Below are 15,686 nucleotides of genomic sequence, written 5' to 3'. Positions count from 1 at the left end.
AGAATCGGGTTCTAGAATGCAACGATCATAGTCATGATCACAAGACGTTTGAACAAATGACTTAAAGGCATCAAATTTCAAGCTCCCGAAAGTCTTGATTGCAATGGGCAATCGCACCAGGTTCGAAAGAGGCAGAATTACAGTGTTTCGCAAAGAATTACCATGAGCTCCGATCTCAAGGATGTTCGAAGCCAGTTCGAACACTAATAATCAAGCTAGATGCGAGACACTCAATCGCAATAATGTTTGTAACCCCGTTCAAATGCCTCATGCGATAAGTTGTAAAACCCTAGTCATTGTTCGAACACGACTTACACCCTTTTGAATGCAACAACCTCAAATAGTAGTTCTAGAGCTACTATAGTTGAGAAGACAAATAGGTTGTTTGTTGGGTACAAGTCAGGTTTTTCATATAAGGATTTTGTAAGTATAATTTATTCTTCTATAGTGGTTAAGTTTTATGGGATTGACTGCCCTCAAAGTTGTTTAACTTTCAAAAAATACTTCAAAATGTTTCCACTTCGGCACCAAATTCATGTGCCTACTTTCTTTTATGTTTTGCTTGATTTTGGTGATATTATATGTAGTAGTGAAATTTGAATTGGTTGTGATTGTTGGGTTTATTGAGATAACACCTATTCACCCCCTCAAGGTGTTATCTTGGGTCATTGGGCATTTTCAAATTTTATCAAGGAACGTGAAGTAATGCTACAAGTCTTTTTTATGTTCATTCAAGAATGATGTTACTCTTAAAATTACTATTAGGCTTGTAATTGATCATTATTAAATTTTGATAAAATTATAATTTTAAAAATTATCTCATTTTTAAAATGACAAAAAAAAAAAAAAAAAAAAAAACCTTCTAAAATTACTCATCAACTTTTGTTTGACAAGAAAGATAAATGGAAGTATCTCATAACCCAAAAAATAGAGAGACCAGATGACAGACATGATGGGAAAACTGTACGATGGCATTAGTATGGGAGGTAGGGGCCTCCCCCCTTAACTGCCTTAAGGTAACAGACCCAAGTGGCCTCCAAATGTTTTGAACTTTTTGACCTAAACGGCTAAACATGTAAACAACCTGTCCATGTGAAACAAAAGCCCCTGACCACACACACACACACACACACACACACACACACACAAGGAGACCCTGCTGGCAATGCTTCATCCTTTCCCACTTTCATGGTTCACCCTCTCAACCACTTCCCTACCATTGGGACCCACTTACCATCTTCTACTCAGAATTCGTAGCCTGTGACGTACGCTACAATCAACAATATTCATACGTTTGTCTTCTTTACCATCACAGCCTTGATTCCTCATCATCCATCTCTGATCAACAGTGTGATCTTGTTGGTTGCTTGTTCCAGTGGACCTCACTTACGGAAGATGCTTCACCCATCTGATGTGGAATGATTCCCCATCATGTGAGTGAGAGAGTGCAAATTGCAATGGTGGTTTTTTCAGTACATTCTCCCTATCATGTTATAAGTAACCGGTTCGCTTCTTCTGTTTTTTTTTTTTTTTTCTTCCTATTTTTGTCTGGTGATTTATTTTCTTTAATAAAATTTGAGTCATCCCAAAAACTTAAAAATAAAAGCAAAGGAAGCAAGATGAATGAGGGAAGGGAACGCACCACTTGCATAGGAAAGATAAATTTGGGGTCGATTTGTAAAACTTTTTAAATTGTGTTTTTTACCTTTTTAGTTATAATATGATATAAAGGTGAAAGTAATTTTTAGTGTTTTGTATTTTGAGTTGTTTGTTAATGGTTTTACTTTTGCTGAAAAAAAAAATAATAATAACTGTTCTGAAAAGCTTGACGTACCCATGAAGTCTCCTCTAAAAAACAAAGGAGGGACCAGCCAGACAGATATTGCCCATCAACACTCAATTTTTTTTTTTGACATGTCCACACAAAGGAAAGAAAATAGAATTCGACCTAGTGACCTCCACTTCATTAGACGTGGTCCACAACTGATTGAACTATCAATTGGGGACATGAACACCCAATTTTATTTGTGGACCAAAGCTAGCATCTTCATAAAGGCCATAAGAGTAGCATTTATGAGGGAAAATCCAGAAAATTAATTTCATTGATAAAGCAAAAAAACAAAAAATGCAAGTAGCTGCTTACTCATAAAGTGATCCAGCAACAAAATCCATCTCCATAATGTGTTCATTCATGTCCAATGATGCTTTCTGTTAAAACAATTTGTAATCCAAAAGAAAAGGTTTTGTTTCCATGCAATCTCAACAAATCATATATCGAAGCACAGAGCTTCCATTGCCATTTGATGGCCGATTGATCAAGCTTCTCCTATCTTTTATACAAGCACCAATATATAAACACACGCCTATTCTAGCTTTTGAACAGCTCTGTAATGGTAAAGTGAATATTATTGAGCAGAGTATATGAACAATTAGATCATGAATATTACCCATCTGAATGTTGTGATTGTCATCACCGAAGATCAATGACGTCAAATTTTAAATTAGGGTTCATGTAAACATCTGTACAACTCTTGTATATGGGCCCGCCGTCCGGAGGCTCACTATGTGGATGAAAGCCACGTTGCTGACAGTGTCTAATGACAGACATGCCACCGGGGGTTGTTAACCGGAAAATGCCATGCTTTCTGTACAGATGAATAAAGAAGAGATTATCTAGCATAAGTAATCATTTATGAAAGGATAATTCTCAAATATATGTTATCTAGCAGAATCCCAATTCTATGAGATCTTGATCATACCTTGAACCATCTCTTGGTGCCATGACAATGGCGACAGCTTCTGGCAACATAATCTAGAAGAAGGAATGCGCATTTGTGTAAGCTATAGAGAACTCATAAAGCATCATAGAATATTTTCCCTCCATTGTGTTAGAAATGAAATTGTTTCCTGACATCATCCCAAAAGTGGCTCCAAATGTACAAACAGCAAGCTCTTTACCAATTGGCAAAGAAAATTCCTTTTTCATTTTTTTTTTTTTTTTTGACAAGTAAATACACAGCTCACTCATCCACCCTCATCTTATTTGTTGGGGAGATATTATTTTGTCCACAGACCATTGGCCAAGAAAATTTTCAAAACTTATATATGTTTTGTTAGGTGAGGTCACTATAGAGGCAAAGGAGGGGAAGTAGGTTTCAAACATATCTTTCCCTCAATTTGTTATAGGTTCAAATATTTTATAGCAATGATTATAGGGAATTAGGACCAACGTTTCCAGAAATCTAGAAGTTAGACAAACAACATATAAACTTCAAAGCACTTTAATCAAATACCAAAGAAAAAGAAGAGGTTTCAGCCATAAATACCTACCATCTGTAACATGCATGTAGGGACGGATGCACAGGCAATAATTTTTTTTTTTTTTTTGATTTAAGCAAGTTAACAATCTTTCACACAGCCTCCGCATAATCTTATATGGGTCTTTTGAAGGGATCTCTACATTTCCATTCATGATGAGGAATAAAGTGTCACAATCTCATAATTTTATGAAGGCATATTCTGTTAATGTGTTTTGGGGGGAGGGGGTATTTTTTGTTTTTGATTTGAAAATGTGTTTTGATGTGACAAAGTTGAAAATAGTTTTAATTATTTTGTGAGAACCTTGTCTATTAGGATGTAGTATAAAACTCCATTTTACAGCCTTCAATAGAAATTTGACAAATCATGTAAGAACAACAAATACAATGAAGATGAAAATACTGTATCTTTAATTCAAATCAATCCCATAGACTTTTCCAATCGTTCTAACCCAGCACCCACCACCCACTACCAAATCCCCTACCTACTTTTCAAGCCCTCAACATCGGAGTCTCCAAAACTAATCAAGACGATGGCTCTGATGGTTTTATCTATATGTAATTTGTCTATGAAGTATTTTGTTAAGAGAAGGAAAATTATTTGATGTAAAGGATTATGTTATTTTTTGGTGTTTCAAGTTGAAGTGTCTGCTTCCTATTGAAATGTATAAAATACCCAATTTACACCACGACCTAATTGAATTTATTCTCTTATTTTGTATGTTGTATTGTTTATTAATATTTTTATTTTGAAAAAAAAAAAAAAAAGAAAAAAAAAAGTAGAGACTAAAAAACAAAGATTTTCTAGCTACCCAACTTCACCCTAATGGATTTTATGCTAAAAAGAAGTGATCTCCTCGAAAATGCACCATCACACCTAAGGTAATATATATATACTTTTTTCTTTAAGATGTAGAAGAAAAATGAGAAAAGGTCAATGCCAAGGTAGATGGAAAAATTTATAACATTTGTTTTTCTTGGTATATTTTCTTCTCCTCCTTTTCACAATTCTGGATCATTCCCCCCAAAGGTCCATCCCTGATTGTAGGATCAAATTACTCACAAAATAAAACCAACCCAAAAAAAAGTCTAAAATTTATCGCTTGTCTCTTTAGACCAAGCGCATATCTATTCTTATAGAAAGAAAAAGTGCATATCAATCTCTTAGCTCTTCTGTCCTTTTTCTCTTAAAATAATATGTACAGGAATATACAGACGAAGAAAAGTAGTAACTCTTCTGGAAAAGGAAAGAGCAATAAATCATATTTGATGAACACGTCATTAATAGTTTCTATCATTTTTCTTTGCTCCTGTAACGATTCAGAAATTTAACTAGTCTCTCATTTGGTCACAAGGCAAAAAGTATTTAAAAATATGTATTTTTTGGCATAACTAAAAACATATATTTATAAATACCAAAATGTTAGTCTAGTGCAAACGTAACGTAAACCTTGGACTATTTACACTTTGTTATATAAGTTACAAGTCTTATATATGGCACAAATGTTTTATTTATTCCAGTTGATCTTCACAAGTTAATATTTTCTTACAAAAAACAAAAAAAAGGGAGAGAATATTATCATTCACCAAGAAAACAAAAATTAGCTACAAGTTAATAAAGTGACATGTGTTCCTAAAACATGTGAGAAGCACATGCTTTCTTATTATTGCTATTAAAAAGCATGTACGAAGCACATGTTATTAAAAAAAACATGTACTTCTCACATGCTAAGAGAAACACGTCTTTTTTTTTTTTTTTTTTTTTTTAGCGAGAAACCCCCCAGTGGGTTGGCCCTAAGGAATTGTTTACACCCAAAGGAATTTGAACTTTAGACCTCATGAAAACACCACCAAGACCAAAGCCTTTATCACTTGAGCCAACCCTTGAAGTTAATCGATACGTGTCACTTTATTAGAATGGAGAACACCTCACATGTCCTCAGGAATGAACCTAGAGAGCTAAAAGAGATAACCTCCCAGTAACTAAGGTAAACAACATAAAAAAAAGCTTTTATTTTATAAATATATCTACCCCTCCTTCAAATAAACATCATGGTTCTGTCCCTGCATGCATGTATGGTAACATGAAGATGCATATAACTGATAATGAGTAATGAGAAAATAAAGTTTAATGACTTCCATTTGCAACCATGATAATTATTATAATAAGCAGAAGAAGCACGCACCTGATATGAGTAATGAGTGTGAACATCAACCGACGACATGAAACAAGACTGAGAAGGATGTGTCTGGAAATTGCACCAAGTTTAGTTACTAATCCGTCAGCATCAAAGCCATGTTAAATTTTAACGTATAACATTATAATGATATACAGATGAGGCACTAGGCCATATGCAATTAGACATCACAGATCTTAATGTTAATAGCATATTACATGATCTTTCTTAAGTAAACCAGGAATCTATACAAGGACTCATTTCAACTCATTTCTATACTTCCGTAGTCTATTTTGGGGCTTGACAACAAAATGGCTCATCAATACACAATATGCTATATATTTGAACTAGGTGCTTCCTAAAATGGAGACGAACATTTTTAGAGCTTTGTAATTCATTTTCTAATCAGTAGGGGATACTTCGTGTACATCCTATGTACTTGGGTTGCGCCCCTCTGCGCGTTTGACAATCAATATTACTTATCAAAAAAAAATGGAGAGGAACATATATGCTCCCAACCCCAAAACAACAGCCAAAAATAAATAAATAAAAATAAATCAGCAGAAAGCAAATGCTCAGTTACTCAGATGCAGGGTAGGGTGCTGAAACAAACATCAACGTGGGACTAGATGTTGTGTAATGTAGTTTTCAAAATAGCTTGAAGCCATCAATGAGGAAGGGTCAGCCATTCTTTCCCATGTAATTTACAATGTCTGGCAATTTGGAGCTTTTAATGTGGCATCCATAGAAGGCAAGGCATATTTGTTCAGAGCTCATGTCATAAGGTCTCAAATGAAAATTGTAGTTCCCTGAAATTCCAGCACAAATTTCTTTATTTAGACTATTGACAGGTACTTTCTTAGTTAAGTTCAAGATTTTTTCTAGAAGATTCTATGTCTGTAAGTTCTTCCTCGGTTTCTCTCTCTCTCTATCTCTCTCCTCTATCTCTCTCCTCTGGACTCATTCTTTATTCCCATCAACTCTCCCCACCAAGAAGTGAAAAGCTTGTTATCTTTCAGAAAGTCCTGGCCCATTATGTTGAAAATCAGAAGCAGTGATACATGCAATAAGAACTCGACCTCCAGAATTGAAGCATTGAAGTCGTAGGATTTGCAAATTCTGAAATTGCATCTTTAGAATATGATAGAAAACATGAACTTGGAATCTCTTTCTCTTCATACTTGGATCACTGAATTTTTCAGGAATGACAATTTTAGGAACCACTGGTGTAAAAGATATGGCCGCCCTAGTTTGACGTTCCCCCCCTCCAGTTTATCTGCTTCACTGTAATGTTGACATCTCCAACCTTCTTTTTTATAATTTCAACCTTACCAGGGACAAGGAGCTTACAGATTCATAAGCCAACTATTGTTCTCCAAGGCTTCAATGTGAACCTCATGAAGCAACATTACCTTGACTTATCCAACTAATTTTGAAGACCTGGATGAGATTCAGCACAACAACATGAACAGTCTCAGAGAAGCTTCAGGTAGCTTGACATCTTCTTTAGGCACTGCCTAGGCTGAGCTTATCTTCACATTATTAACTTCCTTGCCTATAAGTTCTCCTTTGTCTCATGTCTAAGCTTTCCTCCAATCATGTAAGCACAATGCATCTCATCAGCAATTTGATTGTTAGACTTTTCAAGAAGCTGTTTTTCCTTACAGCTTGCTTATCAAGTTTGTCTAACTTCAGTTTTGGGCATTTGACTTACTGTTGGCATTTCTGATTGTTGTATGGTATTGAAATTTCATTTTCTGATCTTTGTTTTCCAGAAAACAAAGTTTTATTCCGTTCAACAATAAGGTTGGACTTTGAGCCAAAGTCTGTCCAAGAAGGCGGACTCCTCCACAACTAGGGCTGAGCACCAATCGGTTTTCGGCCTCATGGTCATTGACAATCCTAAACTAGTACCAAACCAATCAATTGATGCTTGGCCACTGAACCACACCAACCCCAAGTGAATGAAGAGTTGTCAAGTAGTTGGATGGCTGACTCACGAAAGCATGCGGGGTTACCAGGTGAGAGAGACTACCTTTCACCAATCTGGACATTGGGGGCAATGAGGGGGTAATTTATCTAGTAATTGAGACTGTTAGAAGCACCAATCTAGTGGCTTGGGGGGGTGGGGGCGGCGGAGGTAAGCAACATCAACCTGGTGGTTATGGGTCGCTGGTGTGCCAACCTAGTCGTTAGGAGGCATGTGACATGGAGGTGAGAGACAACAGTTGAAGAGAGGTAACAGTGAGAATCGACAATGCCAGTTGGTTTTCGCTGGCAAGGGGAGAGAGAAGACAGATGATAGGTAGTGTAAATTGTGAAGTGTGTAGATACCGTAGGTCAGATTGGTATCATCATATTCACCGACCCCAAAAACCAACAACTGAGCAAACGCTGGTCGGTACTTCTAAAATCCATAACCAACACATGCTGTTGGGCCATTAGTACCGTCAGGTTGGTTGGGTTCCAGACCCAATGAGCACCCCAACCTTAAAAAGAACCAAAAATATTTTCTATTTTCGTGATCAAACTATCAAATTTTAACTAGACCCGATGATATTACAGGTTTCATATACTAGAAAAGAAAAGGGAAGAGGGGAGGGGAGACAAATGGAGAATGTGAAAAATGGAATGCATAATATGCATTATTGGAAACCTTCTTTAGCCATAAGACTGTGTGGTACAATCTAGATGCTATGGCAATAAGAGTAATCAAGTTTGATAAGTTTCATTCAATTCAGAGCATTATAACATACTCACATGAATCCAACCAAGTGGGAAAAGAGACTGTTTGTCCTGCACCTCAAAAATTTCCTCTTCATTTGTCGTCTGACACTGATCAAAAAGTACAAATTTAATATAACTGCTGTAGATATATAATTGATGGCAGTCAAAAAAATAGCCCCGTAAAATGCGAATGAGATTTCCATACAGTATCTGATGTTGATTCCTGCTTAGGAATGATGAGAGCCGTAACATAGAATTTTCTGTTTTTCTGCAAGATAGAAATATTGGAAAACATTAAGATTAAGAAGTGTTGGATCAAAAACAGTAACCTTTATCAGCACTTACAAGTGAACCTGCAAGGACACCGCATGTTTCTAAGTTCTTATCTGTGTTTGACTTAGCGAGCTTCATAAAGGTCTCCATAACTGCAGTTGACTGCAAAAAGAAACATTCTTTAGAATAAGATAACACCTAGTACTCACGTCATTACAATTAATATAGACATGAATTTGTCATCATCAGAAAAATATAATGACACGTACATGCCACTCCTGAAAAAAAGAATCAAAATAGAAATTTAGAGAGAGGGAGAGAGAGAGATTGTCAAGTGTAATCTCACAATGTGTAATTGCAGTGGAGATTCAGCATGAACCAAATTATCTTGTAGGGAAGTCTCCATTCCACGTTCTGCCTCACTAACTTGGGATGACACTGCAGGTATTAAATCTTGAACTTCAGCTAGTACATTTGGAGAAGGTTGTGACACTGCAGGGATCAAATCTTGTACTTCAGCAAGTACAGGTGGAGGAGAAGGCTGTCTGATAATATCTGATTGAGTAGGGGATTCTGTTGTTTCAAACGAAATCAAGGAGCAAGGTCCCTCACGACGATGCATCTGGGTATTATCATTCTGGGTAAGAATTGATTCCCGACTTAATCTTTCTTGTTCTGAGTTGTTATAATCGTTTGTAATTGCAAGTCCATCTAAGGTTTTCTGCAGGCTATTCACCAAGAAAAACAACCACATGAAATATTTGAGCGATAAACTCTTCAAAACATAAACAACATGATATCGTGTTGAGAGAACTGGCTAGAAAATTTAATCTTTAAACAAGTTTCTCTCTACAATGAAACAGCCTTTGCACAAAGTATCTTTTTATATATTCCCATTTACTAAGATTTAATCTATCTAGAGGTGCACAACAACCCTAGTGAGAGGAACATAACTAGAGGCAAACCTTGGGATTTCAACTGGAGTCAGGTCTATGATGCTGGGATATTGGACCTAATCAAGAACAGATATGTCAGCATGGACATGCATTGAGGCAAAAGATATCACTAGATTCTGTCTTACCCCTTTATCAGCAGTTATAGGTGGCTGCCACTGCCCAGAAAGCCCATTCGGACCCAAGATAGAATGTCTGGAGAGAGTTTCCTCCTTCGGACGCATCATATTTAAAGATCTACAAGCAAGCAAGTAAAAGAGCTAGTAATCAAGAGCACCAATGGATCCAGATATAATTCAAAATCTAACTCCTTTATTGTTACTTATCAAAAAAAAAAAAAACTTCTTCATTATGACATGCACAATGAAAATCATTGATAAGAAGACAAATAAAATATAGAACAGAAATATTGACATAAATTTTTGTTTAAAATATTTAGAAACTCTTCTCCCGCTGAATTATACTGCTTTAAACTAAGTTGGCTCCAAACAGCATTTTCATGTTCACATGCCCTGACCTCACCTGGAAGAGTGTTGGTGTTGGCAGGTCAAATTGATATTAATACATGTAGTTACCATTTCTATTTAGCTCAGCCAAAGATGCTAAATCTACAATATATGCTAGAGTAACCCGCAAGGTGTCATGATTAATAGAAACCAATTCAATTGAAGATTAAGGCTTAGACGGGTTGAGTTGAGTTCTACCTATATTCCACTCATTATTTTACCACTAAATGTAGCTGAAATAAACTGACAGACTGAAAAAGCACACAATGGGCACTAAAAATTCACCAGATTGTGAATATATAAGCAGTTAAAAACCATGTTTTTAAATAATTCAAGATATTCCCATGCTTCATTCAAATGAGCAAATCTAGGGTTATTTATTTCTTAGCATGCATACAACATTCATGGCAGACAATATGGTCGATATCATTAGCATTTTACATCAAGTGTTATTTATTTCTTTTTACAATGCAACAAGAGTATCATATTTTTATTAGCCGCAATGCTCCTGTATGATAAATAAAAAGCGAATGATGGCATCAAACAATAGGGCAAAGGAGAATCGCAAAAGACTGAGAACATGATTCAGTCCTAGATAGATGCAAACATAGTATCCGTTTAACTGTAAGTAATGATGCCTAGTAGTATATGACTTTAAAGATGCAGTAAACAAAACAACTCAACTCAATTAAGAAATAATTACAACTAAGAGTAGGTATGTGCAGCACATTTATAGTTGCAAAAACAACTCCAACCACTTTGAGGAGAACCCTTTTAGAATATTAAATCACTTACAACTTGCGGCATTGCTCTTCCACAGGCCTGGCATATGAAAATTGTTGAGCCCTTGAACCTTGATAGTTGAATTGAGGTGCAGCTGGTCTTGTAGCCTGTCAGATGTAGAAAGCATACTGAGCATATGGAAGCAGAAATTTTATCTCAACGGAATGAAACAAATAAGAGGAGAAGTATGGAAAGAAAGCAAAAAAGGTCACTGCATGGACTACTGAGTAAGTAATAAATTGAAACTTAAAATCAAGGTTGCCACCTAAGCACAATTCAGCAAATTGAAAGGAGATACTAATTTCAACTAATATGATGCAGAGAAACTGTACCTTTGTTACATCATAATTAGTTAGGGTTTGCTTTTTAACTGGAGACCAATGTAATGAATTATTTTGATGAAACTGGCCCAGCCCGTTTACTTGATGTGCTTGTTTTCTGTTTAATTCAATGATCTTCTGCTGCACTACAGGCTTCAACTCCTCCAGCTCAGTCAATGCCATCAGAAATTTCTAAAAGAATACATCAAATCAAATTGTGCCCCAAAAATTGTAACAAAAAATGCCATTTAATATGATAGAACAGACAGTGTTACCTTTTTCAAATAAACTTTTTGGCTTTGAAGAGATGCTCTGTAATCTCGATGGCATGGTAATGTCTCAGAGACCAAACTGAAATCAAAGAACGCAAAGTAATTCCAGAGGCATTTTTCGAATATATTTAAAAGAGGGTGTTTGGCATGTCACAAAACTGTGCCAGTTGTGAATAGTATGATTGGTTGTAATTGTTTTCAGTTCGGTAAATTTTTTCTTCCGAAGACTGATTCTAATCTTTTATTCAAAATTGGACCAGATATATTCTTACGTAAAATTAGTCTCAAATTTGGTTCGTTCAAACACACATTCCCACCAAAAGCAAGTGTTTAAATTTGTTTTTTTACATACATATTTCAACCAAACACTAGTTTTAATTTTGGTATTTCCATATACATATTCCCACCAACAATTTGTTTATTTTCTTCATTCATAATTTTGAAGAAAAAAAAAATGCCTCATATAGATATTTTGGACTTTCAACCTAATAAATGTTCACTCCTTCCCTCCCACTCCCCTCTCTTCCCCCCCACCTCATCCAAAAAACCAAAAAATTGTCAAAGCACAACGAACAAATCCAAGAATTCATGGACAGGACAAGGCTGACAATAATTCCCAATGAGGCATCAGAATGTGGTTTCAAAATTAAGGCAGACAATCATAAAGTGGATGTGAGAAAAAAGACGCAAGTTAATTTTATATGTGCAAGTGTGTGTGTGTGTGTTTGTGGGTGAGTTTGGTGTTTTTACGTGTTCATTTAGGTTTTGTAATTACCAACTAATGTCATTAATATGTTTTGACTCTTCAAAACTTTTATTGCTATTTTTTTATTTTTCAAAGCATTAAAATATCGGTTTGATGGGTAGATTTGTATAAGATATGCATACGTGTGTGTGTGTGTGTGTTGTCAAAACAAACTGAATATAAACTGAAACAAGTTTAAATTGAATTTAGACAAACTGCATATAAACCAAAACTTTCTAACTCAAATCCAGACAAATTGGAAGTTAAATAAAATAAATTCAAAATTGACATAATTTTATTTCAGGTTTAATTTAGATTAGAACTGAACCAGGTTTGTGGTTAGCCAAACACCCTAATCTGGCTGGTACCAGCCAATTAAGATCATAAATCAAAACAGGGATAATGTGAACTGCTCTATGTTTCTTACCTTGAAAATCTTAAAAGCATAATGTACAGATCTATAATATTCTTCTCTCTTCGAAAGACGTCAGCCTACAATTTAATGAGTAAACTGGAATCAGAGAGGCCATTGAGGACAACTAAACAAGAAATAACATAAGTATTACAATATTGCAAATGTAAGCAAACCGCAAGTGGCAGTATACACGTCCAGAAAAAGAAGCATTTCCAAATTTATGATAGCAACAAAATATTTCAAAGAGATGGGGAATTCCACCCTTATTCAGTCTACCCAAGTGGTTTAACACCCTCAAAATCAAATACTAAGGGCTTCCAATGATCAGTATAGGTGATATAAGGCTTTAATTTCAGTTGTTTTTGGTTTATTAGGTTTAGTCTGATCATTTTTTTTTTTCATTTTTTTTTTGAAAAAAAAAAAAAAAAAGTAACGAATTTCATTAAAAAGCTCATAGGGGCACAACCCTAACAAGAGAAAACTCTTTTAATTTTTTAATCGTGCTCTCTTTGGTAAATGAGATACTTGTTGGAGAGTGGCGATGGACTCTAAATATGGCAGTTTATGGAGAGGGTGGTGTTCTCTTGAGGTAGGTGGGGGATGGTTCTAGGATCAACTTTTGGCATGACCAATTATATGGTCTTGCTTGTGTGAAGGATGCCTCTATTGCGGTTAATTTGGAGTTTTTGGGCGACTCCAACCAATGGAATGTGAACTTTGCTAAAGCGGCGCATAATTGGAAGGTGGATATATTTGCTTCATTTTTCCAGATGTTGCATTTAGTTAGTGTGAGAAGAGGATGTGAAGATCAGTTGTGCAGTGGACTCCTTCCAAAAGAGGATTGTTCAAGGTCAAATCTTTCTATTGCTCTCTGGCTTCTCCTAAAGGTAGTTGCTTCCCCTAGAAGAGTGTTTGGCGGACTCAAGGTCCTTCGAGGGCGGTCTTTTTTACGTGGTTGGCAACGCTAGGCAAGATCCTCACCTTGGATAACCTCAGGAGGCAACACATCATTGTAATGGACAAACGTTGCATGTGCAAGAGGAATGGGGAGTCTGTAGACCACCTTCTTCTTCACAATGATGTGGCTTCCGCCATTTCGAGTGCTCTTTTCAGTCGTTTTTGGATGTCCTAGGTTATGCCGAGACGGGTTTTTGATTTATTTGAATGTTGGTGGTCCTCAACTGGCCAATGAGTGTTGCAATGTGGAAAATGGTGCCTACATTCCTCTTTTGGTGTTTATGAAAGGAAATGAATGATAGAAACTTTAAGGACAGGCAGAGGACGCTAGGGAAAATTTTATCTTTGTTTTATGAAACATTGTATTTTTGAACGGCGGCGTTTGTGTCTCCTCTATTGATTAGCTATAGAAATTTCCTTATTTGTTTTACTATTTCTAGTTAAGAGATTCCTTTTGTATACTTAGGGACACCTTACTCTTTAAATGAAATTGGTTTATTACTTATCAAAAAAAAAAAATTATAAGTAATTTTATGTCCCCAATGGGAGGGAGATTCAAACTAATGCCCTCCACTTCATGAGATGGTCCCCAGCCGATGGAGCCACCCCTCAGAGACAAGAGAAAATTCCTTTAATTAGAAAAAAGAAGTACAAAAATCAACAAAACCAGAAAAGTTAGAATATTGTGAGATATTATACACCCTTGTCCATATATAAAGCAATTTGACCAAGATGTTGTTTTAACTCATTCACCGAAATCTAGTGATCTTCAAAACACCTTGTACTTTGCTCTCTCCGTATACACCACATTAAGCACAAAGGGGACATCATCCAAACGTCTAAAATGGAACTTCTTCCCAACTGACCTCTCCAACAATCCAACAACTTTACCACCCCCTCTAGGCATGACCCATTCTACTCAGGAAAGGCTAAAAATCGCAGTCTATAATTCTCATCCACTGCACAATAGAGAAGAAGATGATCTATAAATTTCCCACTCCTTTTACACATGCTACACCAATCCACCACTACGACTTTTCTCTTTCTTAGGTTATCCAAAGTCAAAATCTTCCCAAGAGCCATTGTCCACACAAGAAGCTCGCTCTCGATGGAACCTTAACTCTCCAAATGGTCTCTAGACAGAGTGGATAACTTTTGATAAAACGATCTTACTTCAAACTTCTGCCTCTTGGATGGTATTCACCAAATACTATCCTCACCATCGTGTCTCAATTTGAGAGAATACAACACATTAAAATATGTAGTCACCAAATCTACCCCCCATTCATGCACAAGTCTGATAAAGATGAATTCCAATGAATATTTCCATTAGAAAAGTGCAAGTTATCTGCCAACCACACCTCCTTACAGCAAGCAATACTAAAGAACTCTAGAAATGAGTCCTTTAGTGGCTAGTCCCTACACCATAAATCATTTCAGGACCTTATCATGGTTCCATCTCTCACTTCATATCTAACAAATCTCAAAAAAACCTCCTCACCCCCTCCTTATATATTCCACACTCAAACTCCAAGGGGCCCCACTACCATCCCTAGAACACCAAGCTCTGTTGATACTATCATATTTTGCTTCCACCACTTATCTCCACAAAACCTCCCTCTCCATAGCAAAACACCATAACCATTTACCCAAAAGAGCTTGGTTAAACTAAGTCAAATTTCTTACTCCCAAACAACCCATTTTCTTTGGAGAACAAATCTTCGACTAATTTATTAAATGAAACTTAAATTCATCATTTATACTGCTCCATAAAAAATCTAGCTAAAGTTTTTCTAGCCTTTTAGCCACAGCAATCGAAATGGGGAACAAAGACAAATAGTAAGTCAGCAAATTGGACAATGAACTTTTAATCAAGGTCAACCTACTCCCTTCGACAAATACAAACTAGCCAAAAGCCTTTGCATTTTTTCAACAATGTCGCTCCATATAAAAGCATATTTATATGATGCTCCTAAAGGAAGACCCAAATACTTCATCAGTAGCATTCCTACTCTACACCCAAAGATGTTAGCCAAACTTTCTACATCATCCACTTCGCCGACTGGAATAATAAATTAATCTTTAACCAGACACCACTTTGAAACATAAAAGAGATGACACAAATTGTGGAGTTGTTCACTATTAGCCTCACAATAAATCAATATGTCACCCACAAACAAGAGATGAGACATTACAAAGTCTTCATTATTCCTCAACCCCACCAAAAACCTAATAATAGCC

At 36.1% G+C, this 15,686-nt stretch overlaps 1 protein-coding gene across 1 annotated transcript; it reads right to left on the bottom strand.

Moving 5' to 3' along the window:
• Positions 1-2,151: 2,151 nt before the first annotated feature.
• LOC132183763 (AMSH-like ubiquitin thioesterase 1) lies at positions 2,152-12,561 on the bottom strand. Its single transcript, XM_059597175.1, has 13 exons — positions 12,501-12,561; positions 11,332-11,407; positions 11,069-11,248; positions 10,749-10,843; positions 9,576-9,684; positions 9,460-9,506; positions 8,841-9,222; positions 8,567-8,656; positions 8,427-8,489; positions 8,255-8,329; positions 5,504-5,566; positions 2,760-2,812; positions 2,152-2,645 (listed from the first exon to the last, which is right to left on the bottom strand). The coding sequence occupies exons 1-13, from the start codon at positions 12,518-12,520 to the stop codon at positions 2,471-2,473; spliced, it is 1,428 nt and encodes a 475-aa protein (XP_059453158.1). The 5' UTR covers positions 12,521-12,561; the 3' UTR covers positions 2,152-2,470.
• Between the last annotated feature and the right edge of the window lie 3,125 nt (positions 12,562-15,686).

The sequence above is a fragment of the Corylus avellana genome, chromosome ca6 (assembly GCF_901000735.1).
Source record: "Corylus avellana chromosome ca6, CavTom2PMs-1.0".
Lineage (NCBI taxonomy): Eukaryota > Viridiplantae > Streptophyta > Magnoliopsida > Fagales > Betulaceae > Corylus > Corylus avellana.
This window is presented reverse-complemented; position numbering and strand designations above follow the sequence as displayed.

Bases quoted from the DNA above. Each gene is read 5' to 3' on its own strand.
- LOC132183763 (XM_059597175.1), bottom strand. From the start codon at position 12,520: ATGCTTTTAAGATTTTCAAG. The intron at 11,408-12,500 runs GTAAGAAACATA...CTTTGATTTCAG, and splicing joins ATGCTTTTAAGATTTTCAAG to TTTGGTCTCTGAGACATTAC. The intron at 8,330-8,426 runs GTATGGAAATCT...CTTTTTGATCAG, and splicing joins AGGAATCAACATCAGATACT to TGTCAGACGACAAATGAAGA.